Source organism: Narcine bancroftii, chromosome 7 (assembly GCF_036971445.1).
Source record: "Narcine bancroftii isolate sNarBan1 chromosome 7, sNarBan1.hap1, whole genome shotgun sequence".
Lineage (NCBI taxonomy): Eukaryota > Metazoa > Chordata > Chondrichthyes > Torpediniformes > Narcinidae > Narcine > Narcine bancroftii.
In genome coordinates this window covers 93,932,643-93,959,631 of record NC_091475.1, presented here as the reverse complement: position 1 = coordinate 93,959,631, position 26,989 = coordinate 93,932,643, and the positions used below count along the sequence as shown (strand labels likewise).

The following is a 26,989-nucleotide window of genomic DNA, read 5'->3' as shown; positions in this document are numbered from 1 at the left end:
CACTATTTCTCCATTTAATCATCTGCCTTTCGATTCCCCCGACTGAATTGCATCAATTCATACTTTTTAATATTAAAATCTATTTACCAAATGTTCATCCACTTATGAAATCTATTGGCATCTAGTTGGAGTCCTAATATCCTCATCATAACATGTTCTCCCGCTGACATTTGTATAGGTAACTTGGGCTCTGTCCTTGTCACCAAGTCATTAATATGAATTGTAAATAGTTATGAGGTATTGATAGGTTGACATGGACATGATGGGCCAAATGGCCTGTTTTGTGCTGTATGATAATATGACTCTGAGAGTCACCCTCATTTGAAATTTATTATTTATTCAAATATAAACCAGGGCTGCACTGATGTCTGTAGATTTTGGTTCTAACCGAATCAGAAATGTATTTGACTGAGCAACTTATTGGACAGTAAACCTTACTTTTTGGCACTGCATATGGCCGATGATTAGGTGTGGAGTGATGTAAGCAGTAAACAATTGGAATAAATTTGAGGTAATGAGTGAGAGTTTATTGACATGTACATAAGTACAATGTACAGATGCAATTGAAGTAATTTTGCAACTTCCAAGTTATGTTAAATGTACCAATGTGAATTTATTGTTTTGTGGATCTACTATTGCGTTCCAACTTTGCTAGATGAATGTTAGTGTGAGGCCTCAGATTTCAGATTGATTGTCAGAGTACATGCATGACATCACATACAATCTTGAGATTCCTTTTTACTGCAGGTGCAGCAGAATTATCCCTAATTGGTATGTCAGAAAAAAACTGTACACCGTGTATTCATGTAAACAAATAACTGTAAACAGATAATAAATGTAAACAAACTGACTGTAACAATTTGGAGAGAACTAAAAGAAAATCAATAAGGTGCACAAATAAGAGCCCTTAAATGAGTCTCTGATTGAGTTTATCATTGAGAAGTCCGATGGTGGAGGGGTAGCAGCTGTTCCTGAACCTGGTGGTGCGAGTCTTGTGGCACCTATACTTCTTTCCTGATGGCAGCAGGGAAACAGAATGTGTGCTGGGCAGTGAGGGTCTTTGATGATTGCTGTTGCTCTCTGACGGCAGTGTTCCTTGTAGATGTACTCAAAAGTGGGGAGGGTTTTTGCTTGTGTTGTCCTGGGCTGTATCTTCAACCTTTTAGCGAGCTTTATGCTCATGGGTATTGGTGTTGCCGTACCAGATGGTGATGCAGCAGGTCAACACACTTTCCACCACACATTTGTAGAAATTTGCCAGGGTTTCTGTTCCCATATCAAACTTTCACAAACACCTGAGGAAGTAGAGGCGCTGACATACTTTCTTCATGATGCCATTGGTGTGTTGGGTCCAGGAAAGTTCCTCCGAGATGGTGACTCCCAAGAACTTAAATTTTCTCACCCTGTACTACTGAGGTTAGAATAGAACTGTGATTAGACTGGGTGCATGCTATCAGCATTTCAACTGAGATTTTTGTCGAAGTCATAGTCCTTGGTGTATCCAGTGTACATAGCTGTTTCTTAATAGTGTGTATCAAGTTGTTGAAAGGTTTCTTCTGTTCTAGTGGTGATATCATGATTTGTCAATCAAAATGATATGAATCATTGTCAAACATGCCATGATACATTAAAGTGCTAAATAAACTCAACAGGTGACACAGCTTCCATAGGAAGCAAAGAGATGTATTTAAAATGTTTAGACAGGACCAGGCCATGTAGACCCATGAGCGCACGCCACCCAATTACACTCAATTAACCTACAACCCTGTTCGTTTTTTTTTGAAAAGTGGGAGGAAACAAGATTATCCGGAGGAAATCCACACAGCCAGAGGAGAATGTAGGAACTCCTTACATACAGTGTGGAATTCCAACTCCAATCCCAGTCACCAGTGCTGTAATAGCATTCAGAAACAGAATTTATTGTCATTAACATGTCAGGAAATTTATTGTTTTGTGGCAGCATCAACAGTGCCCATAAGGAATGCAAAATGGTATTTGTAGACTAAATTCTACTTCAATATCCCCTGGAACACTTTGGTTGAATATTAAAGTTACTGTTCATTTTCATTAGCTTAATAGTATATTCCAGCAGCTGGCCATTCACGATAAAATGTTACAATAAATCATTTGCCGTTACTTTTTCCTGGTCCTCCAGTGTGATAGTACAGATCTATCACCAATGTACATAGTGTATATAGTTATTGTATCTAGACTGTGCTTACAGCGATTGGCTGAGAGCTAAACCACGCCTATTGTCTGGGCCTTAAAGGGTTGTGTCACTAGCCAGCTCGGATCATTCCAGACTGGTCGGCCACCTGTGAAGAGCTCCTGTCTTTTGCAAATAAAAACATTGGTTTGGATCAACAAGTCTTTGGTTCTTTCGACGAGCTCTACAATTTTATTAGCAAAAAGAATTTTTTTGAAAGGGATGGAGCATTTAACTCGGCCAGAAAAACTTGATATCGACCCACGGTCAGCTACAGCCTTCAAAGCCTTTAAGATCTGGCTGCTGAACTTTGAAAACTTCCTGAGATTCATTGAGGTGGAGGAGGTTAACCAGCGTCTAACAGCATTGCTGTCTATGGTGTCCTTGAGAGTCTACGAGAACATCCAGGATGAGACCACTTACACCGCAGCCATAAAGGTACTGAAAGAACTGTATAATCAACCGGTGAACAGAGTTCATGCCCGGCTCGTGCTTGCTTCGAGGAAGCAACAGCCCGGCGAGTTCAGCAGGGCATATTTACAAGTATTAAAGGCATTGGGCAAGGACTGTAACTGTGTGGACAAAACTGCTGCCGAGATCTCAAACGATCTCGTCCAGGATGCCTATGTGGCCGGGCTCCGATCGAACGAAGTGAGGCTGCGCTTGTTCGAGCAAGGGGTAGAAAAACTAGAGGACGTGGCCCGGATTGCAATCACAATGGAGGATGCAGCCTTAAAGTCCACCGAGTTCTCGAGGGACTGGACCCCTCGTTCTGATGTGAGTAGAGTGCCCTTCTACCCTACCACCCCCCGAGATACTGACGGCCTGTTGGCTGCTGCTACACTGCCCCCTACGAACCCAAAATGTTATTTCTGCGGGAGGGACAAGCACAGCAGGTCCCAGTGCCCAGCAAGAAAACCCAGGTGCCAGAAGTGCCTTAAAAAGGGCAACTTTGCTGCAGTCTGTAGGCCAACTACAGACCAACTGTAATACCTACATCCTTACGGCCATCGACGAGTACTCCCGCTTCCCGTTCGCTGTGCCCTGCCCAGACACCACTGCCACCTCAGTGATACAGGCCTTTCACAGTATTTTCGCCATCTTCGGATACCCCAATTCCATCCACAGTGATAGGGGGTCCTCATTCATGAGCGCAGAGCTGCAACAGTACCTTCTGGAGTGTGGTATTGGTTCAAGCAGGACCACGAGCTTTAACCCACGCGGTAACGGCCAGGTCGAGAGGGAGAATGCCACCATATGAAGAGTGGTTACACTGGCTCTCCAGTCTAAAGTTCTCCCCACCTCTCACTGGCAGGAGGTTCTCACTAGTGCCTTGCACTCCATCTGCTCCCTCCTATGTACTGCAACAAATGCCACCCCCCACCAAAGGATGTTCCTTTTCCCGAGGAAATCTGAATCAGGAACCACTGTACCAGCATGGCTCACCGTCCCTGGCCCGTCCTTTTGCGACTCCACGTCCGGCACTCAAAGAAAGACCCCTTGGTCGACCGAGTGACTCTACTCCACGCGAACCCACATTACGCCTACGTTGAGTTCCCAGACGGGCGGGAGGACACTGTTTCGGTGCGGGACCTAGCTCAGGATGCGGTAGACCCAGCAAACCCCCCAACCCAACATTCCCCAACTCTTTATTCCCCAGGCCCCATGCTGCAACAAAAGGACCAACAGCACCCCAATGACCCGGGCCACCCTGCCGACAACACGACTGGGGAATTAAGCGACGGAGCAGTCTCACCCGATGAGCCCGCTGGCGACATCACTCCAGCGATCCCAATCCCACCACCATGGCGGTCACGCCGGATGGTCAGACCCCCTGACCGCTACAGTCCTTGACCTACCCCTTCCTTTCATTCTCTCCCTCATTTTTTGTTTTTTTTCCAGGGTCAGTTCTCCAAGAAGGGGTGAATGTGATAGTACAGATCTATCACCAATGTACATAGTGTATATAGTTACTGTATCTAGACTGTGCTTACAGCGATTTGCTGAGAGCTAAGCCACGCCTATTGTCTAGGCCTTAAAGGGTTGTGTCCCTAGCCAGGTCAGATCATTCCGGACTGGTCGGCCACCTGTGAAGAGTGTCCAGTTCTCCAATTTTGAGGAAGGACATACTAGCTATAGAGGGTGTGCAGCACAGATTTACAAGGTTAGTTCCAGGGATGGCGGGGTTGACATATGCTGAAGGGCTAGAAAAACTGGACTTGTATCCGATGGAGTTTAGAAGGATGAGGGGGGACATGATTGAGGTATACAAAATTATCAGGGGGATAGACAGGGTGAAGTCGGATTACTTGTTCCCAATGATGGGGGAGACGAGGACTAGAGGGCATAGTTTAAGAATACAGGGTAGGCCCTTTAGGACGGAGATGAGAAAACATTTTTTTACCCAGAGAAGTGTGAATCTGTGGAATGCTCTGCCACAGAGGGTGGTAGAGGCAGATTCGCTGATTATGTTCAAAATAGTTAGATAAGACTCTAGTGGGCAAAGGAGTTAAGGGTTATGGGGATAAGGCTGGAAAGGGGTACTGATAGTAGTGATCAGCCATGATCTGTAAAATGGCGGTGCTGACTCGACAGGCCGAAGGGCCTACTCCAGCTCCTATTGTCTATTATCTATTGTCCTGTCTTTTGCTAATAAAAGCCTTTGTTTGGATCAACAAGTCTTTGGTTCTTTCGACGAGCTGTACATCCGGCATGTCAAACTTCAGCATGACCGTGAAGTCATTAACCATTTTTTTTTCTCAGATGCATGTGAAGTATCCAGTCTAGATACATCACAGCTTGAACAGGAACTGCTCTGCCCAAGATCAGAACAAACAGTAGCTATGAACAAAAATCAGGCCAACACATACCAATCATTCTTCCATCAACTCAACTCTGCCTCCCATGGTCTTGGTAAAGCTACCAGAATATTAAGGAATCCATCCCACCCAGTTATTTTGTTACGAGCCTAGAGGTCCCCAAAACCCAGCAGCAATAGAAATTCACCAAGACACATGGTTACTTAAACAAAAGTTGCTTTTAATTACCTTTAAACATGAAAACAGAATCACACTTTAACCTATCACTATTGACTTAACTAATCTAACTTAACCCCCTTCTAATTCTAAGCGCACATGTATGCAATGTGTGTGTGTGTAAGTTCAGAAAAGTTCTTTGGTTCACAGTCCAATCTCACTTCTCATTCTTCCAAGTTCACTGATTGCAGGCAATTCTTATACTGTGCACAGAATTTAACATTTATAAAGTTTGCCAGGCTTTGGTGCTTGAAAGGTAAATGGTTACACTTCAGGAAGGTTCTTGTCAGTTGTCAGAAAGAGATTCATTGTACGCTGATTCCGACAGCTGATTTACTTCTGTCAGCCACTTCAGTGTCTTGCCGAAGAAACTTGCCCCATCAGGGTTCTTCAGATGATAACCTCTTTCTTTCAGGTCTCCACAGAGTGCCTTTTTGTTTCTCCTATTTCAAGTGAAATATTAGATAGCCAGTCCTCTCCTCTTGCATGAATTATAAGGGCTTTGACCAGGCTGAACTAAGCACTCACAATCCATCTTCCAAATGGGGTTTTCCACCAACTTGTCAGCTTATGCTGTTCTAGTTCCAGTTGCTGCTGTTGACTGTAAAACTGTAGAACTGATCTTTGAGTCTCTCTTTCTCACACACACGGAGAAAGCCTGTTTGACTCTCTCTACTTGCAAAACCACATGACCCTGCAGACAGAATGTGGCTCCGACAAGTTATTTCAGCTGTTGCCTTTTTGCAAACAACAATCCATTAGTCAAGTCTCTTGGGCATTCTCCAAAGCTTTTGCAAAGACTCTGAGGCCTCGACATGTCTAGCATTAGCAGAGCTCCAGTATTTTAAATAAGATCTGTTTTAAAGTGTTTGTATGTGACCTACACTAATAAACCCTGCCCCAATTTATCTCCCAAAAACATATCTATATTCTGTCACAAAATTATCTTCTCCCCCACTTCAAACCTCCAAATTAAGGGCAATTTTTTTTTAAATATCAGATTCTTAAATGGACATGTCATTGGTAAAAGATTATGCCTTTGCACTGTTTTAACTGTACTTTTGTCTATGTCCTGTACTCTTTGACTTCTATAACAGTATATCCTGTACTTCTGCTTTATTTTGTACAATCTGTTCTATTTAAGTATGGGTTGGGTTACCTGGATAGCAACAAAAGCAAAACTTTTCATTGCATCTTGGTATGTGTGTCAATATACAATTCATTTCAAATTTTAGTGTACCAATGTCCCAGCAATTAAATGCTTTAAGGCTGTGGGAAGTCCCAGTGGCTATAGAAGTTGTGCACTGAAATGGATTTTTCTAATCTATTTATTTACTTTTTGACTTCTTGCATATGAACGGTAAGCAATGTAATTTTTCTCCAGTGTTAGTCACTTTGCTTGCCACAGAACTGAAAATACATGTGTAGCGGCAGCTACACTGCTACTGAAAGAACACACAACCAGACGGGTTGAGCTCAGTGAGCAGAACTGATTTCTTGCAGGACTGGGTGTGAGGGATGAGGTAATGGTCAGGCACTGTCACCTCGTTGAGCCATTGATAGTCTCCACAGGGGCGCCATCCGCCAGAAGCTTTCGGGACCAGGTGGAGCGATGAGGCCCATGTGCTGTCGGACCGCAGAATGATCCCCAGCTCCAACAGATGTGAAAACTCCTCCTTCGCCACCTGGAACTTGTCAGGCGGGAGTCAGGGTGCCTTGGCATGAAGCGGTGGGCCCTGGGTGGGGATGTGGTGGAACACCTGTGGCGCACCAAGGCATCGGAGAACTGTGGCTTGAGGAGGGTCAGAAACTCATCCAGTATTTGCTGGAACTCATCTCTGGGCCTGCTGATCGTGGCCATCTGTGGCTGTTCTGTGCAAGAGGCATCAAGGCGAATAGCCTGGAAAGTACGGACGTCCACCAGGCGCCTATCCCGAATGTCCACCAGAAGCCCAGGGGCGAGGAGTAAGTTGGCACCCAGGATGGCGGTTGGAAGGGACGAGACGGTGAACCTCCACGAGAACTTTTGTTGGCCGATCTGGAAGTGGACTGTCTTGTCTCCATGCAGCCAGATCTCTGTTGCGTTGGCCACAAAGAGGGGAGGTCCTCGAGCTCGGTTCCTGGACTCGATGGCTGTGGATGGGATGATGCTGCTCTGGGTTGAGCTCAGTGAGCAGAACTGATTTATTGCAGGCTGCTGGCCTAGACTTGTACTCCCAGCCCGGACCTGGCTGAGAACTGCGCTGGGGGGAGCTGACGTCACCCAGGCATCATGTGGTCTCCCAGTGCAGGCTTCTGAGCCCTGTGCTGAGAAGAAGGGGAAACCCCTGATAGCACCATTTTGGCCGGCTGCCCCGCCACGTGGATTACAAGCAGGGCCAGTTCGCCTGCCTAGTGGTGTGCCACCACATATGCCCCTTTTCCACTGGCATCCCAGTAAATTGGTTGTGCAGTGTCCTGGGATAGGAAGCTGTATGTGCTGTTTCCACTGGGCCACCCCTTACTAGGGCACTAATTGCTTTCAACTGAACACATCTCACCCCCGGGGATCAGAGTATTCTTCCTTCAACTGAAAACATCAAGGGTGACGACACACGCAATAGCAGGAAGTGACATCGTCATTCATCAGAACAATGGCGAACATCATGGAATTGTATGGATCTGCCACTAGACAGTCAATGGAGCAATGGAAGAGGCTAATGGAGATTGTGTATCTGCTTCAAATAATATAATGCAAATAATATGGGAGGGTTTTGAGGAGGAGCGTCGAGCTTTGTTGACCAGCCGCTGGCACAAAAGTCTGGTTGTAATGAGGTATTTTGAAAAGATGCATTGAAGCAGAAAGATGTTGAAGAGGGAAAGACCTCAGGGACCTGTATTCTGAAGTGAAGTCATAGATAAATATGATGAGCAGTGATGTGAGTATCTTAGAATGTATTGTGGTACATTTGATTTCATTGAGGAGATCCTCAAGCCAGAGATGATGCTTAAGATCAACAACTGCTGGAATCCTCTGGAGCTGCGAATCAGACTTGCAATAGTTCTGTGGTGGTATGTCATCCCTGTGAATATTGTTCCATCAGTGCTCTGTTTAGTGTGGGTATAGCCACTGTATTTCAAGGCAGTGAGGCAAACTACAATTGCCGTAAAGAAGCTCCTCGTGAATTGTTTCACTGAGCTGCCAAGTGGAGAGTGTCTTCAGGAGACCATCGCTGCATTTGAAAGGAGGAGTGGATATCCAATGTGCGCTGGTGCCATCGATGGCCCTCATTGCACCACAGGAAGATCTATCATCCCACTACAATCGCATAGGTTGGCACTCAGTGTTCTGCAAGCTGTTGTCAACCACAACTGCTGGTAAGGATGATGAATCCATTAATATTGGTTGTGCTTACTTAATAATTTAAGCCTTGTGTCACACTATCCATTTTCCTTTCGTGTTTTCAGCTTCACAGACGTGTATGTGGATTGGCCTGGTCATACCCACGATGGTAAAGTTCTATCAACTCTCCCATTTACAGAATGGCTGAGGATGCAGGTGGTTATCTATTCTCCCATGACATAAGTGAATATCATCATATTAGACCAAGCTTGGGACATGCACATTTAATCAGCTAGAGTGCCAGGCAAAGGCCTCAGGTACTTTCTTATGTGCCCTGAACTATGAGTGTCCAATCTCTTCTCATTCCTCAGCTCACAGGTTTCCAAAGAAGTCAATGAAATGGAAATCCCTGCACATCATGGCGGGGACCTGGCCTACCAACTAAGAAAATGGCTGAAGGGGTTCACTCAGCATCATGTCATAGATCGGCGTAAGTGAAAATTAATTTTGAACTGAGCTCTATGCGGATGGTTGTGGAAAATGCATTTGGACGTCTCAAAGGCCACTGGGAGTACCTGTCGAAAAGAATGGACATTAATACTGCTTTCTTGTCAGAGGTTGTTGTTGCCTGCTGTGTCTTGCATAACATTAGTGAGATATCAACAAAGAATACTTCACTGAAGAGTGCAAGACTGTGGAAACAGATCTCCCACCACCAAAAACCTTCAGGGATCCAACAGGCCAGGGTTACCATATGTGAGACTATTATGACTGTCTTGTGTGGATGTGAAGAAGACAACTGAGGCATGGCTGCAAAATCTCAAGAGTTTATTGCTCATCTAAGAATGTAGTGCAAGAATAACTTCTTTAATTGTAAGAATAAAGCTCTGAATGATCATATCATTAATGACATCTTTCAAAATTCACTTAAAATGCCATTAAAGGCAGTGCATTTTTGAAATCAAAGAACAGAAGAGTCAGGTAAATTTCCTGCAACTCTGAGGACTGCAAAAGTCCTTAGTCACATTTGTAACTTAAAACCAACCAATGTGATGTTTTGCACTGCTCATCAACGATTACAACCAATAATGAATGTAAACTTTTCGACTTTGGGAAAATAACTTCAGATTTTCTTGCAGAAAAAGAACATTTGCGATTGTTTTCTTTGTATTCTCATCACTCATCCTCTTCCTCCAGAAACTGGATGTAAATGGAGGGGAAAGGGGAACTGAGGGATTCATCTGCAGAACCTTCTTTACCACCCTATGTCTAGTATTCCCTTCCTGAGCCGGGATGTAAGTGGGGTGCTCAAGTGCAGGATGATGGCAGCAGGAGGAGGGGAGGATTTGCAAGGGGACAGGCTGTGGAATTTGGTAGGATGGAGGAGAATTGTACGGGGCGAGCTGATGGTGTTGAAAAGATGGATGGTTAAGGAATGAGGCATGTGGCACAAGGGAGGGGGCAGCTGGTTGGAGGGAGGGTTTGCAGGAGGATGGTCAATGGTGGAAGGAGAGTGGCTGGTGGAGGGCCAAGGCTCGACATGGGCAATCAGATCGATTGATGGCGCCAAGATCCTCATCACACCTGTATGGGTCTGTATTCCTGCCTAATCTCATTAATCTGATGTGATAGTCCTCCGTGGTTTGCCTGGTGCTGCTGCCTGTCAGCTTCACGTTCCCCACTGCCTGCATCATCTCCACCTGCCTCTCATTCCTGGTCCACTAGATCCAGTTCACGTGGGAGCCTAGGAGCCCGGTTGTGGCCTCCTGCTTTTTTTTGTTGGCTTCCTGCATTTCCTCCTCTCTTCAGTTCCTGAAAAACAAGTGCAACACATGAGATTTACATGACACGTCATGTCCTTAAACCAGTAAACATATAGGTAAGGATGAACGGATAAAAAATTATTCTTACCAGTCTCTGGTGCAGCAGCAGATGAGGTGCCTCTTTTCTGAACTGTTGTGGTATTGGTAGTGGATGAGGCAGAGGGAGAGGGTGTGCTATGGGGGAGTTGAGATGCAAGTGAGGCAGATGAGGGACTGAGGGCATCAGGTCCCTCTACCTCCTCCTCTTCCCTGTCCTCTGGTCACAAACTGTGTTCTGGAGTTTGTGCAACAGCCCCCTGACTAGACTGCATGTTGGCTACCAGGGAGAAGGGCACAGCTTGCTTGCTGGTACCCCAGATACTATAAGCCTGGTTGAAATAAGGCCAGTCCAGTCAGTCTTTCCATTCCTTCTGTTATGTTCCTGATGGAACTTCCTCCTAAGTGCCTTGAGTTTATTGATTACCTGAGTCTTGTCCTTATTTTATCCCATTTCCCTGAGTTTAGATGCTTTCCTCTCATACAACCTGCCATCTTTAATGGTGCCCATCAAATCGTGCCCTACAGCCTCATCCAGCCGCAATGAGAGTAGCTCTTGCAATTCTCTATCACCCTAGTTTCCAGACATAATTTACTTTCTTTTTTCTGAGTCTAATCTTTTAAATATTCACAACAGATTTTATTCCCCTGACTTTGCACTCTACTATAATTTTGAATGGCACTCCTAAATGAGGAGAGGAAGAGCAGCTAAGGAGCCAGTCAGCCTTACCTCATGTCTCCCACAGTCAGCCTCAGCACATGGTGAAATGTAAAAGAGTTTAAAAAAAAAACATAATTTGTTTCCCGGGATGTAAGTCTTCCTTTTTCCATTGGTTTTATCCAAACACTGACATCAGCAAACTCTGGGGATATGAGTAGGGGTAGAGGCAGTTAATCCCCAGTGTGAAATAACATCATTTGACGCCGGCATTTGGACATTGTTCCTTTTCCACTGGACCCTGTCCCAGTAACTTCCCAGTTAATTTTTGGGACAGAGAGCCAGTGGAAAAGGGGCTATCGACTTGTTCAGAACTTGGATCATTCTGCTCATCACCCATCAGACTAGAGATATTAGATGAGAAAGAAGTAACTAGTAGGTAGACAGTTAAAGTTTAAGAATGTTCATTACTTTTGCAAAGAGGCAGCAGAATAATTTTAACTGCAAGCTGAAAGATCTGCATTTGTGAAATTAACATTTGGTGCAAAACTAGCTGTTAATTTCTTATCTCATGATTTAATAGCATGTATATATGTGTTTTTCTAAACAAACAACTCTAAAGGCAATGAAAATATATAGTTTGAGTTGATTTTATTAGACTTTATTTGAATATAGATCATTTGTATTTTTTTGTTTGCTTCAAATGAGTGCTTTAAGAAGAGTTTGCAGAAGTGTTTATATTGAAACAGACACAAAAGTATGCATATATACATACATATATATACATACATATATATACATACATATATATACATACATATATATACATACATATATATACATACATATATATACATACATATATATACATACATATATGTATATATCTATGTATATGCACATACATATATATACACATACATGTGTATATATGTGTATATATACATACACATACATGTGTATATATGTGTATATATACATACACATATATATGTGTGTATATATGTATATATACATACATATGTATATACATGTGTGTGTGTGTGTATATATATATATATATATATATATATATCTATGTGTGTGTGTGTGTCTATTTTATATAGATAGATATATAGATAGATATAGAGAGAAAGAGAGAGATCTTGTGAGGCATTTCCTTGATAGCAATAACATTGTTGTGTGGAGCACCACAGTACACTGGAAAGATATGTTTAAAGTGTTAACATAATTCATTAAAAAACTGCTTTGTTTTCATTCAATGAAGGAGATAAAATGGTAAATTAATCAGTATTTTTTAAAATGAGATTAAATGAAGTGGAAATGTGTCAACTATTTCCACTGATGGGAAATTCAGACTGAAGTGTACAATTTTAAAACTAGGGTAATCTCTTCAGTGTTTAAATAGCGAGCATATTCTTAGATTTAAGGGTGGTGCAATTCTGTGACTCACAACTCAAATGCTAACATTAAGGTTGCTCAGCTTCCTTCAGAAGTTTTGGAGAGTTTATATATAAAAATTAGTAAAATGAAGTTGAGGTCCAGATCCATTTGAATGAAATTGTACAGGATCAAAGAGATAAATGACTTGTGATCCTATTTTACTTTTTTTTTTAAATGACAATCTAATTTCTCTTTAATACTGCAGATTGAATTGGTGAATAATATGAATGGAAAATAAAATTATGTTAATCTGTCATGTTTGCCATTTAAGTCGGGCCAGGGTTGTAGTTGAAAGTTACTCATCTTTTTGATGATAACACTATAGAATAATATTTTTTCCAATGGACCCTGTAAATTTAAAGATAGTTTGGAAAATAAATACCTGCTAAGGGACTAGGTGAGTTTCAAGACCATGTGGAAAATTGACCTATGTGATAGTAGGGAAGAGCAGGAACTTGGGAACTGGTGTATAACAAGATCCATTGAAACCAATGCTTCAGTGTGGGACAGGGAGTGGAGGTACAAGACCCCTAGGTATAAAATGGAGCACATGAACTGGGCCTCTGGTGTGTTAATGGGTGTCTTGAAATCAGAACCAAATCAGCCAGATGATGAACCATCGGGATTCCCAAACGGATGGAGAGCTGATTATCATAGTTTTATTCTACACTGATGAACATAAAATATTTCTGCTTCCCCTTCAGATTGCGATTGTAAAGTTGCTTTTGAAGCATCGTGCAAATCCCAATCTTGTGAACTGTAATAACGAAAGGCCCTCAGGTGCGTATATCTCAAAAATAATCTTTAATAACGGAGTTGCAATTAATTTGTTCTCCCATATCTCTCACACTCTCACCAAATATGTTACTTTCACTTACATATACTGCACCACCTTTGCACACATTATGTTTGTACGCAGAGCACTCATGACAGTGCCCACCCCTGTATGTATGCTCAAGTTCATTGGTTAAGTTCAATGAAAGTTATTTGTTAAGCTTTTTAAAAATTTCATATTTATTGAAAATAACCTAAATTAAACATTAATTAAAATGAATGATAAGGGGGACGTACAAGTTCCATAAAATGGTTTTGTTTACTCAAGACTATTTAAAATGAGACATGAGACTTTGTTGCACTGGATCACGTGAAAAATATTCAGCACAACCAGATCGATTAGTAATCACATTGAAATGGGATGTGAAATGCACAAGATACCGATCTCCAAATTGCATGCTGCACAAAAATAATTAGAAATCCAGCTAGAAACAATGAGTTCAATGTAGTGAGTCCATGGTATTGCCAGAAAATGATCAATTGATACATACGCATTGTTACATCCATGACCAATTGCTTGCAGTCCTTTCTTTACATAACCAATGATATTTAGCAGAGAAGAATATATAAAATGAATGGGATAGAAGACTTTGATGATTAATATTTCTGAGACCTCAATTGCTTCTTGTGATGGTTCCTCTTGCTCTGGTTGACCTACCTTATTCTTGAATACTGTCAGGTTTTAAATAGCATTTCTTAAAAGAATATTACCAATTTTTTGGTAATATTTTCCGGTACCGCACGGATGGCAGTCTCTTCAATCTGAGGCGCCTGCAAGCTCACACCAAGACACAAGAGAAACTTGTCCGTGAACTACTCTTTGCAGACGATGCCGCTTTAGTTGCCCATTCAGAGCCAGCTCTTCAGCGCTTGACGTCCTGCTTTGCGGAAACTGCCAAAATGTTTGGCCTGGAAGTCAGCCTGAAGAAAACTGAGGTCCTCCATCAGCCAGCTCCCCACCATGACTACCAGCCCCCCCACATCTCCATCGGGCACACAAAACTCAAAACGGTCAACCAGTTTACCTATCTCGGCTGCACCATTTCATCAGATGCAAGGATCGACAATGAGATAGACAACAGACTCGCCAAGGCAAATAGCGCCTTTGGAAGACTACACAAAAGAGTCTGGAAAAACAACCAACTGAAAAACCTCACAAAGATAAGCGTATACAGAGCCGTTGTCATACCCACACTCCTGTTCGGCTCCGAATCATGGGTCCTCTACCGGCACCACCTACGGCTCCTAGAACGCTTCCACCAGCGTTGTCTCCGCTCCATCCTCAACATCCATTGGAGCGCTTACATCCCTAACGTCAAAGTACTCGAGATGGCAGAGGTCGACAGTATCGAGTCCACGCTGCTGAAGATCCAGCTGCGCTGGATGGGTCACGTCTCCAGAATGGAGGACCATCGCCTTCCCAAGATCGTGTTATATGGCGAGCTCTCCACTGGCCACCATGACAGAGGTGCACCAAAGAAAAGGTACAAGGACTGCCTAAAGAAATTTCTTGGTGCCTGCCACATTGACCACCGCCAGTGGGCTGATAACGCCTCAAACCGTGCATCTTGGCGCCTCACAGTTTGGCGGGCAGCAACCTCCTTTGAAGAAGACCGCAGAGCCCACCTCACTGACAAAAGGCAAAGGAGGAAAAACCCAACACCCAACCCCAACCAACCAATTTTCCCCTGCAACCGCTGCAATCGTGTCTGCCTGTCCCGCATCGGACTTGTCAGCCACAAACGAGGCTGCAGCTGACGTGGACTTTTTACCCCCTCCATAAATCTTCGTCCGCGAAGCCAAGCCAAAGAAGATTACCAATTTTTTAAATGTTTCATTGGATGTGAACCCCTGTGAACCCCAGGATGGAACTACCTGGAAAAACCAAGGACTCCGGCAAGAGAGGAATCTCAAAGAATATTTGGAGGTCACAGGAAGTGGAAGCGGGAGTGAGTGTTTAAATGTACGTAAGGCAGGGGGACAATTAATTTATCAGTGTAATGTGAAAGCATAACAATCTGATATTTTCATAACTTAAGGGTTTAGCCAAGGGAGGCAAAAAGAGAACTTCTGCCGGTGAGCTGTTATATTGCTGAATCCAATGCTTGAAAGAATGGTAAAATAGATTTACTAATAATATTCAAAGGGGATTTGTATGTACACTTTGAAAAGTAAATATTTGGAGAAGGAGCCAGACAGTGAGCCTAAATGAATTAAAATCAAAGCATAATGGTAAAGAAACAGCAGGACAAACAGTATTCTTTATGTTGCAAAGATAAAGATACACCACTAATGTTTTGGGTTTGAGCCCTTCATTTATAATTGGATATCCCTTTCAAGGAGCTGATGTAGGCCGATGGGGCCAAGTTCTTCATTTGTTAGAAATAAGTTTGACATTTATTGGATATCTCTCCAAAGTCCTCCAAATGCATTGACTAACACATAAAAGGCAAGTCTGAGTTTCAGCCAGACTTATTTGCATTATTTACTACTCTGTACATTACAAACAAAATCTTATTTTAATGGAAGATTCCCATGTTAACCCTTTCTCTGTTGAGATTTTGTGATATCTCAAAGAATGTAATCCATTAGTGCAAACTAGTTATCGTGAGTGCTATTAGATTACAAGTAAATATAGATAGAACAAACTCTTTGTTCTTTTGATTTGTTAAACTCTTTTAAATGGTCAAGACATTAAGCTACCACATTATTTTCATGCCAGACATCAGATTCCCAAAAACAGAGAATCTGCTGTGAAATTTGTCATGGAAGAAATTACAGAGAAAATGATTGAAAGCATCCATGAAGTGCAATATCTTGACTAACTCCTGGAAACCTCACCCCTCCAGCAACTCATCATGGAGAAGGAACATTCAGGATTGTATCGTGAATTTTGTGGCCTTGTATTGGGAGTTCACAGAGGCGGGTTACCTCATACACTATCTTCTTGACTGCCCCATCAGACATTCCTATCCCATCTTTTGAAGCATTTGCTATTTCCACAATGGAATTTATTAACCCCAAGAACCAACAAAATCTCAATCTGAAGGGACTTCCTGAGAAGAAGAAAGAACATAGTTACATATTGACTAAAAGGGAGGTTACTGGACTTTTTTAAAAAAGCTGCTAATGCTAGCTTTGCTTTGGGTGCTACCTAATGTTGTTTAGTACATTGTTGGTAAATAATGAACCTTTCTTGTACATTAGAATTCGAATAGTGCTAATTGGAACACAATCTCCTGCTGCTGAGATCACTTGAAATAATTCTGGTCTCTCTATTTGTTAGATGTGGCAATGTCTGAATATCTGGAAGAAATTTTGCTGAATGCAGAAGACTGGAAGGAGGTGGGGAGACGATCCACAACGACGTACCCTAATACTGAAATGAAAGAGGAAAATTTCAGTGCTCCTATACTAGTGCACAAGATGTAAGATTTCCTTTTATTTGTGTGAACTCAGAGATATTATGGCCTCAGGGCAAAGAGTTTCAATTATCAAACTAGGAAATTATTGAAAGCATAAACAAATCATGGATTAAAGTTGACAACGTTCTACTTTCCTTGAACATTCAAGAGAATTTGCCACGCCATCCTTCTCCTGATCAAGAGCCCATTACTTTCTGAAATGTCAAAGTTTTTTTCAGAATATCATAATGCTGGAGATACTTGAAAACTTGAAATGGGAAGAGAAAATACTGGAAAAGATCAAAAGGACAGGCAGCATCAGTTGAGTGAGAGACAGAGTTCACAATGAGCATTTTGTTCCATGCTGGTGCAGAATGTTCTTCTGAATACTTCTAGCATTTTATCTCTTTTATATTTTTCTTTATTATATTCTGCTACAAGATATTTCAATTTTCCCAACCAGGGAAACAAAGAGGTTAGTGCAACACTGTTATAGTGCCAATGATCAGGACCATGGTTCAAATCCCATGCTGTCTGTAATGAGCTTGTATCTTCTCCTTGTATCTGCATGGGTTTTCTCCGGGGACTCCCATTTCCTTCCACTGTTCAAAAAAAGAGTACTGGGGGTTGTAAGTCAATTGGGTGTAAATTGGCTGGCACGGGCTCATGGGCTGAAAGGGCCTGTTACTGTGCTGAGTAGATTAATTTCTTTAAAATAATGAAATATAAAGTTAAATTTAAGCTTAGTTGAGATTGATCCAGATAACGTAGGGGAATCAAACTCATCTGAATCTCATGCCACTCTGCTTCAGCCACGAATGGAAGAATTTCCTTTGTCATCTTTTTATGAGATATTATGATTTTCAACAAAATTTGGAAAGTTAAGTCCTGTAACATATAAAAGACACTTTGATAATAGATGAATAGGAAATGCTCAGAGAGATATGATCCTCATGCAGGCAAATGGGATTAACTTGACAGACAACTTGGTCAGAATGGACCAGTTAGGCCAAAGGACCTAAGTCCATGCTCAAAAACTCTATTGATGTGTACAATATAATTTTAGATCCCTGAGAATTAAAGCTTTATTCTTGTTACTGGAATTTCATAGAATCATACAAAATGGATGTGTGAACCTGGTCCATCATTCAATACCATCATTGCTGATCATAGAACTTTGGTACCTCTTGATTATTTTGGCCATGAGGGTCATATCCAATTAATTAAACACTAATTCAACTAATCCAACTAATTAACACAATTTAAATACCATATTGATACTTTTCATATTTTAGGTTCACAGAAAACTATGGGACAAAAACAAACTCGTATGGAGTTAACTCATCCAAACTCATCTGACTCCACATCCTTCATTAACATCCCCCTCAATGGAAGTGTCGACTTTAGGGTGCTATTTATTTTTCTCTGTTAATCACACTGATTAAAATAGACCAAATCTAATACTCCATGGATAAAACTATTCTTTGATTTTTTTTTCAACTAATCAATTTAAAGGTAATTGGGAAAACTGTAAACTCAAAGGTATTGAGAGGCCATTTCATGCCAGGGTTCCACTTGGAGGCCGGCTATGTCCGAAGGGAAAACATAAAATTTATCTTTCATAGCGCAAACCTAAAAGGCTGCTCCAGCATCATATTCACATCGAGCGGCGCCTCGCAGCTCCCTCCAGAGCCAATGGAGGCAGGGAAACTGGTGCCATAGTGCCACCCATCATAAATATTGGCAGAGGAATGGCCATCTTTCCTACCCATAATCACCCACGCAGCTGGAACCACTCTGGGTTTCCCAGAATAATTCCAGCTGCATGGTGATTATGGGCAGAGAAGATGGCCGTTGCTCTGCTGTGTATTGAGTTGCAGACAGTGGACCCAAAGGCTGAAGCAACCCAGTGGCCCGTGCTGCCTGACAGCTCCCCCTCATCACCCCTGTCTTGCGGAGGTCATGGAGGGAGAGGGGTGAGTGGGGAGATGGGTCGTGGGCTGATGGTATCATCAGCCCACCCCTAACCAGTCGCTTGCAGTGGCTGTACATTCATGTGGGGCAGTGAAGCTCAGTGCTTCGCTGATTATCCTTCCCTGAGAAGAGTTATATTCAGCTCCTCGGAGCAAGCCATAGCACATTCAGAAAGGTACATATTGAGACGCAAGGGCGGAGAACATCTGCTTTTACAGTCGGGCATTTTCTTTGCTTGAAAGAGCCTTGCGTGTTAACATTCAGAAATTTTCACTGAACCTCTTCTCAGGAACAGGTGTTTCCTATTCCTATGAGGAAGAAAATAGGAATGAAGTCTTCAGGATCAGAATAGGAGCATCTTTAAATTGGCACAGGCAATATCTATTGGCCACTTTTAATTGACCCATTAAGAGATAGTGAGCTATCATCTTGATGCAGTCCATTTGTTGATAGTCTGGGAGTTCCAGGATTTTGTCTCGGTAATGATGAAGTGGCAATATATTTCCAGGTCAGAGTGGTATTAGTGTTGGAGGGGAAATAATGAATTTTAGTTCAAGGTGGTTGCTTTCTTGTTCTTCCAATGTAGAGGTTAAGTTTTGGTGAATAACTACATTGTGATATTTAGATGGTGTGCCAATGTTGAAGGCTCTGAATGGTTAAGGTGCTGGATGAAATGACAATCGAATGCTTGTTTTTTTTTTAATGGTGTTTTGCTTCTTTGATGTTGGAGATATTGTTTAATTAACACTTTTTAATTTTTTTAAGTCAAGTAACTCTTAATCTCTGAGCCATTCAGAAGATTTAAAAGCTCTAAAATGTTTAACTGCTAACTGATTCAAAGGGCTTGCTGACTTCCAGAGACTTACTGTGGGGTTTCATGGCTGGGACTTGTTTGCCCTGCAGGTGATATTGTTGAAGGCCATGCCATGGCTCAGGGCATTTTTGCTTCAATGCTTGTCCCCTGGCTCTCTTGGTCGGGCAGTTAAGGATCACAAGCAAATGGAAGTAGGACTTATCATATTAAGTAATGTGGTTGGGTTTTTTTTTTCCACATAATGTTTCATCTGTGATGTTCTTGTCCACTCATTCAGTTATAATACATAACCATGAGGACTTTTAACATCCACATCAATGCTCATAATTCTGTCAAGTTTAATATGGTTAAGAAAATTGGAAGCATGGCATTTCATCCCCGGAATCATAATACATACAATGGTGAATATGTGGAGCCAAAGTACTGACCCCTGTGGTATGCTGCTTGCCACAATTTGCCATCCTGAGGAAATATTTCATTTCAATTCATACATTCTGTCTGATAACTAATCTTTTGTTATCACTATATTTCCAGCCACCACACCCACTCCCATAATTCAATGTTTTAACTTGATGACCAACTTGCCACATGGGAGTTTATTGGCAGTGTTCCAATAAAGCAAGTGCATCACAATCATAATTCTTCGTTTGGTATTTTAGGAGTAACATCCTCAGAGAATTTCATTAGAATAGAAAAAGATGGGCAGCATGGTTAGCGCAACACGATTCCAGCGACCTGGGTTTGAATCCGTCGCTGTTTGTAATGAGTTTGTATGTTTTCCCAATGTCAGAGTGGGTTTCCACCGAGAACCCCAGTTTGTTATGTGCATGTGCTTCCAATCAACCACATTAGACAAGTATCTGTGATTTATAGGCTTTAATCACCTTGAGATGTCAGCACATCTTGCATGTTGCTGGCACAGTTCCAAGGCAGGTACTGAGGGAGGAGTTTGGGTGTAACAGCCCAATATCTGGGAGGGAGGAGTCACAGGTTCAGGGGTGAGCCAGCCCATACAGTACATAGATACAATGTGTACAGTGGTAGCACACAGTGCACACCAAGGAATTTGGTCCTCTCTACTCTCTCCACTACGGAGTTATTGATGTGTAGTGGAGGGTGGTAATTCCTGTTCCTCCTGATGTCCACGATCATCTCCTTCATCTTGTCTATGTTGAGATGTAGGTTGTTATTCTCACACTAAATCACAAGATTTTCCACCTCTCTGAGGTGTAACTCATCATTGTTGGTGTTGAGGCAAAATATTTTTGTTTCATCTGCAAACATGATAACTGTTGGACCTGCATCTAGCGATGTAGTTGTGGGTCAGTAGCGTGAACAGGAGTGGGCTGAACTCACAGCCATGTGGTGCACCTGTGCTCAATATGATGGTGCTCGATGTGCTGCTACTGATCTGGACAGGCTGTGGTCTTCCCGATTCAAAGTCCAGAATCCATTTACAGAGAGGGGTGTTGAATCACAGCAAGGACTGCTTCTCCACTAGACTCTGATGAATGATTGTATTAAACACTGAACTGAGGCGTTGTTCTCCATATGGATCAGGATGGGGTGGAGAGACATTAGTATTATAGATTCATCCATATGTGAATTGAAATGGGTCCAGCATCCTTGGGAAGTGTTCTTTGATGCATTCCATCACTAGACCCTCAAAACATTTCATAACGGTAGAGGTCAGTGCCATGGGGCACTAGTCATTGAGGTCTGTTACTGTTGCCCTCTTTGGTGCCAAGATGACGGTAGCTGTCTTGAAACTCATGGAGATGATGAACTGCTCCAGTGAGGTATTGAAGATGTCCATAAAACCTCCGTCAATTGGCCTGCACAATTCTTTGTACCTGGCCATGTTGTCTGATCCCACTGCCGTGTGGGTTCACCTTCTTGGTCTCAGCTCAGCCACATCTAGGTTCATTTGGTGGACACTGAGCTTTCCTCAGCATCATCCTCTTCTTCTCCTCATCGAACCATGCAAAGAAGATGTTCTGTAGAGAAGGAAGGCATCATTGTCTTTAACTTGTAAAGTCGACTTTTGATCTGTTATAGTTTTGATCCCTTGCCACATGTGCCTTGTGTCTTTGGTTTCGCAGAGCTGTCTATGGATTTTCTGTGCATACCCATACATGGGCTGATGTTAGTGCCTTCTTCGCCCTTGTCCTGAGGCCAGCATCACGACCTCTGCATCTAACCATGGTTTCAGGTGAGCCTTGGTTGTGAAGCATTTGATCTTGGTGACATCCTCAATGCATTTGCTGATGTAGCCGGTCACTGAACTTGCATACTCCTCATTGTTTAGATGGCCACCTCCCTGAAACTGCTCCAGTGTGTGGTTTCAGAATGGTCCTGTTGCGTTGTTGTTGCCTTCACCTCTGGCCATGTTCTGATTTCCCTGTAAACTGGCTTAGCTTGTTTGGCCAGTGATCCGTTTGCTGGGGTTAGCAGGACTGATACGTGGTCCAAGTAGCCAAGGTGGGGGCAAGGGGCAGGTATGTCTGCGTGAGTGACATTGGTGTACACCCAAACCAGTGTGTTCACTCCTCTGGTGGAAAAGTTTGCATACTATTGAAAGACTATTAATAAGACTGTTTGCAGGTTGGTGTGGTTAAAGTTGCCAACTACAATCATGGCAACATCAGGGAGGGACACCTGGGCTTCGCAGATGACACTGTAAAAGTCCTTCATAGCTTCACCCTCATTAGCCGAAGGTGGAATGTAGACTGCAGCAATCAGCATAACTAAAAATTCCCTGGGCGGGTAGAAGGGGCTGCATTTCACCAGCAGGAACTCTATCTCTGCTGAGCAGAAGGTCTTTACAAAAGAGACATTTGAGCATCAGTTCTCATTGATGTAAATGCACAGATACTCTCAAGTCTTGTCTTAATTATTGAACCAGATTTGGTGCCCTCCAAACCATAGGTATGATTCTTGAATCTGCAGAAACCTGGAAAAAGATAACCAGAGCATCTATTATTTCTGAAACCATCCCCATCAAAATACTGGAAGGTAGGTCTGCAGATCATTGGGATTTAATATTCAAGCTTATTCCCATCCTTTCGATGTTTTCTTGACTGATAGCTATCATTCTGTTCCTCATTTTCACTGTGCTCTGAATTCTTCAAAATATAGCAAACTGTGTATGTTTTTAACGAAGCCATAGGCAAGTAATTGCTTAATTCCTCCTGTCACTTCCTTATTTCAGACTGTGAATTATTCTCATCTCTGGTCCAGTTTCATGGTTTTTGCCAGTTCAGTCCCAAATTTATTTTAGCCTTTGCTTTAATCAATTTCTTTTTCCTTCTTAGCTGTGTTTTAAAATGCACCCAGTCCTTGGGGCTACTGCTCTTTCTGGCAATTAAAAAAAACCAAAATAATTGCTTTGATTTAATAGTGATTTAATTTCTCTATCACCCAGAGATGCATATATATTTCTGTTCTCAATTAAATTGATATTTTACTTTACTTTAATCAATAAATAATGTGTTGGTAGAGAATATCAGATCTATTGCAGAGGGACAAGAGCTGCATTGTAAAATTCAAATCATTTTGACCTTAATTAAAAGGGGCAGTAGAGACCACTTCCATTCAAATACTCTGACCTTCGAAGGGTACTCTGAGAATCCTGCTGCACAGCACTCTGATTGTCTCAGAGCATGTTTGTCTTTGTTTTCAGCAGCCAAACTCAACAAAGTTAATGAAATAGCAGGCAACTCTCATTGAGTATCCTATTTTTTCAGTGAAATAACCTATTGCTGTGATTTGAGAATGGGTATGAAGCGGAGCTCACCATCATTTAAATGTACAGCACAGTTTGGGGTCATTGAGTAATTCAGATAGTTGCCAGCATGAACAAATTGAGCTGAAGAATCTGCTTCTGAGATCTAAAACCCTGACTTTATTTGCAATCAAGACCTCAGACTTCACACGAAACTTGAGTGATCCTTGCCTTATGATTTGTCTCGGATCTAAATTATTAGCAGTAGGCATCTCAAGTACTGGTAAAATCCCAGAAACCCTGCCTCTACAAGTCCACGATGAGGATACACAAATCCTCAACAATGTCCTCTCCTTGGCCAACATCTCTATCATTGAGGTTCTAGTCATTCACGATTGGCCACATTGGACCAGTTATTTATTTGTATGCTGGACAATTAACTCAGGAAACATGAACTTTATTCCAGCTGCGATCATTGAGATTAATAGTCAAAATGATTCAAAGATGGGCACAAAGGTTCCCTGAAGAATTGCCATATCCCAACTGACTCTCGAGAATGCTGGCCCACAACTGCTCAAAATAATAAAGGAACACTTCAGCTTCACAAGGCCATATATTCAGAATACCCAGAAGCCTTGTATAATCAGGGGAGCGAGTGAACCATTCACAAATTACCCCATCAGTTGTCTTTTATCTCTTCGATGGAACAGTCTGCAATCACCACATTGGACTTGTAAGGCACCTCAGAGCTCAAAACAAAACTGGAACCAAGTTGACCTTAATGTCAAGAGACTGCCATCTAAGAATAGAGTAGTTGCATGAAAATATGAATATTTTGGAATAAATTACTCAGTTACAGGATTTCATTAATCAATCTCATAGCCTGTGGGACAAAGTTATTTCCTAACCTGGCAGCCCTGATTTTGATGCTCCTGTAACCCCTTACTGATAGTAGTCAGTAAAAGATAAAGTGTGAGAGATGGAAGGGGTCCTAATAATTCTTTGAACTCTTCTTTCCTTCTATTCCATTGTGAAAAATAACAAAAGAAAATTTGTTCTTACTTTTTCCAAGGATGATTCCTGTTTTTCTTTTTTTGCATCCACATATTAAACATAAGAGTAGCATTTATTAGGAAATACAACTCCATTTTTAATGTGTCACAAACAATTCAGTTCATACCAGGCTCTTATAGAAAATAGAACAAGACTGGTAGTTTTTATTCAAGATTATAATGAAATATTTGACTGTTCCAAATTTGCAAATAGTATTTGCATAGACAATTATATGGTTGAGTGGAAAATCAGATACCTATTGTGTGAAAACCTATTGAGTCTGTTGCTCAAGATGGATGAAATCAATAGTTGTATTTGATCCATCTTTCAAACTACCTTTTCAAACATTCCTCTGAATTCTGCTGATAATCTATGAATAGGTTATCCTGACAGTAATTAACGGAATATAAAAATCATGTATGTTGTAATGATTATAAAATTACACTCCTGCATTTTCTTGGCATTTTGGCAGCACTTTTATTGGTTGTCAAAGAATATAAAGCTCAATCGTGATATTTTTATTATGAGAATTTGGTATTTTGCAGCTATTTTAGAAAGTAGGAACTGTTAATTAGACCTGACACATTCTTTTTGATACTTAAATTTGTATATATTGTCCAATTATTTAACCTGCTACAAAAGTAGCCAATTTTAAAAATGTTGCTAAATGGTGCATGCCTTTATGTGTGAATAATAATAATTATTATTGTTCAAGCAAAACAAATATCTGTATAATAGAACAATGATTTTAGCATAATTTAGAAAATCTTCTGCCAAAATATTTCTTCAACTATCAAATATACATGATTCACTGCCAGGGTCACTGCTCCTGTTCAAGTTTTTAAATCAGATTTCTCAATGGAAATGAGGATGGGCATCACTGTAGAAAGCATGCTCTGAGTTGAAGCAAGAAATGTGGGGAGAGGTGTAGCCAGTGGAGAATAAAGTTGTTGAAAAATATTAAGGTCAAGATCTGACAGAGATGAATGGAAGTGTAGATGAATATACACAGGTAAGATGAAAGTAGCAATTTTCAGAATTTATTTTAGAAGATAACAAAGCAAAGCCTAGACATCATAGTTATCAATCTGTGAATAAAGTGGTGTGATCACTGATAGTTCTTGTATTTTTTTATTAAAATGCCTCAGAAGCCACTTTTAATTGGAGTATATAACACAGTATTTGTGCATGGTGAGTTGAAGTCTCAGGGAAATGGTCATTATTTCTCAATGTTTACTGCTTTATTTGCATTTTCAAAAGTGTATCTTTCTAACATTAAAAAAGTGCACATGACATCTTCCAATAGGCTACTTGGCTGCTCTTATTTGCATTCTGTTATATGGAATAAAATTCACTCTTGCAGAATGAACATGAAAAAATAAACACAATATCCAACAGTAATCAAACAGAGTTCATTGTCGTTAAAAGTTGCAGCCTTTCACTTCAAGCTGGTTTTTTTTAGAGAAAATGACAAGGCAATCTCTTCTATTGATACTTTCTCATTAAATAAAGCAGCAATGAGTTTCCGAGTTCCCTAACCTATAGACTGTATACCTGAAGAATTCCCTAACCTATAGACTGTATACCTGAAGAGTTCCCTAACCTATAGACTGTACCTGAAGAGTTTCCTAACCTATAGACTGTACACCTGAAGAGTTCCCTAACCTGATGTATACTGTATACCTGATGGTCCGTAGTGTTGAGAGGAAATATTCTGTTGGAACAGATTTCCTTGTAACATGGAATTCAATAGAAAATGGGACTTTGCGAACTTGCCTGTAACGCAGTGGCCTGCAAGTGGATTAAAAAGTGTGAAACGTTAGCCGCTTACAGGTGCATTCTCCGCCAAGACCGCACCTGCAGAAGCAGATTCAGACCTGTGGAATGGTCGTTCAGGTGGCAGTGCTCAAAGTGCAGCACTGGCTATCTGAAATGGACAGCTGCACGGGATGCGCCTTGGAGTGCACTCCAGCTCCTGTCCCTTCGGGCTATCAACACTGGGGCGGCTGGCGCAGGCTGTCCCCATACTGATCCCACTTGTGAGGGACAGATTAATTTGTTGCTTTCCAATGCAGGCACCGAGCACCAAATATTTGTTGATAATCTGCCCATAACCATGCCAAACCTTGAGTGCTCAAAGAGTTTCAACTAGCAGAGGCATCAGGAGAAATATATAACCATACAGGTCTCGGTGGTGCAGAAGAATTTACACATGAACCAGTTAGCAAAAGACATCAGGGTGGCAAATAAAAACTCAGGGAATTTGTCAGAGGGAAATGCAAACACCATTTACAATTAATATCTAAAACAAAGAACAGTACAGCACAGGAACAGCCTGTTTGCCCACAATGTCTGCACCAAACATTATATGTCAATTAACCTAGCCCCATGTCAGTCCCCACACTGATCCCACTGCTCTGCTCTCTCCCTGTAACCCCATGTCGGTCCCCACACTGATCCTGCTGCTCTGCCCGCACCAGCCGCCCCAGCATCCCACACCTGCTGCCCCAGCGCTGACAGTCCGCGCCAGCTGCTCCACATTATGGGGACTGATACAAGGCTGTGGGGACAGCATGGGGCAATGGGATCATTGTGGGGACTGACATGGAGCTATGGGGAGAGAGCAGAGCAGTGGGATCAGTGTGGGGACCAACATGAGGCTA

At 41.9% G+C, this 26,989-nt stretch overlaps 1 protein-coding gene across 1 annotated transcript in view; it reads left to right on the top strand.

Annotated features, from left to right (window-relative positions):
• myo16 (myosin XVI) overlaps positions 1 to 26,989 on the top strand; it is a 239,976-nt gene that overhangs the window by 41,500 nt on the left and 171,487 nt on the right. Inside the window, exons 7-8 of the mRNA XM_069890622.1 lie at positions 13,228 to 13,303; positions 16,644 to 16,785. Of these exons, the coding sequence (XP_069746723.1) occupies positions 13,228 to 13,303; positions 16,644 to 16,785 (218 nt within the window). The remainder of the gene's footprint in view (positions 1 to 13,227; positions 13,304 to 16,643; positions 16,786 to 26,989) is intronic.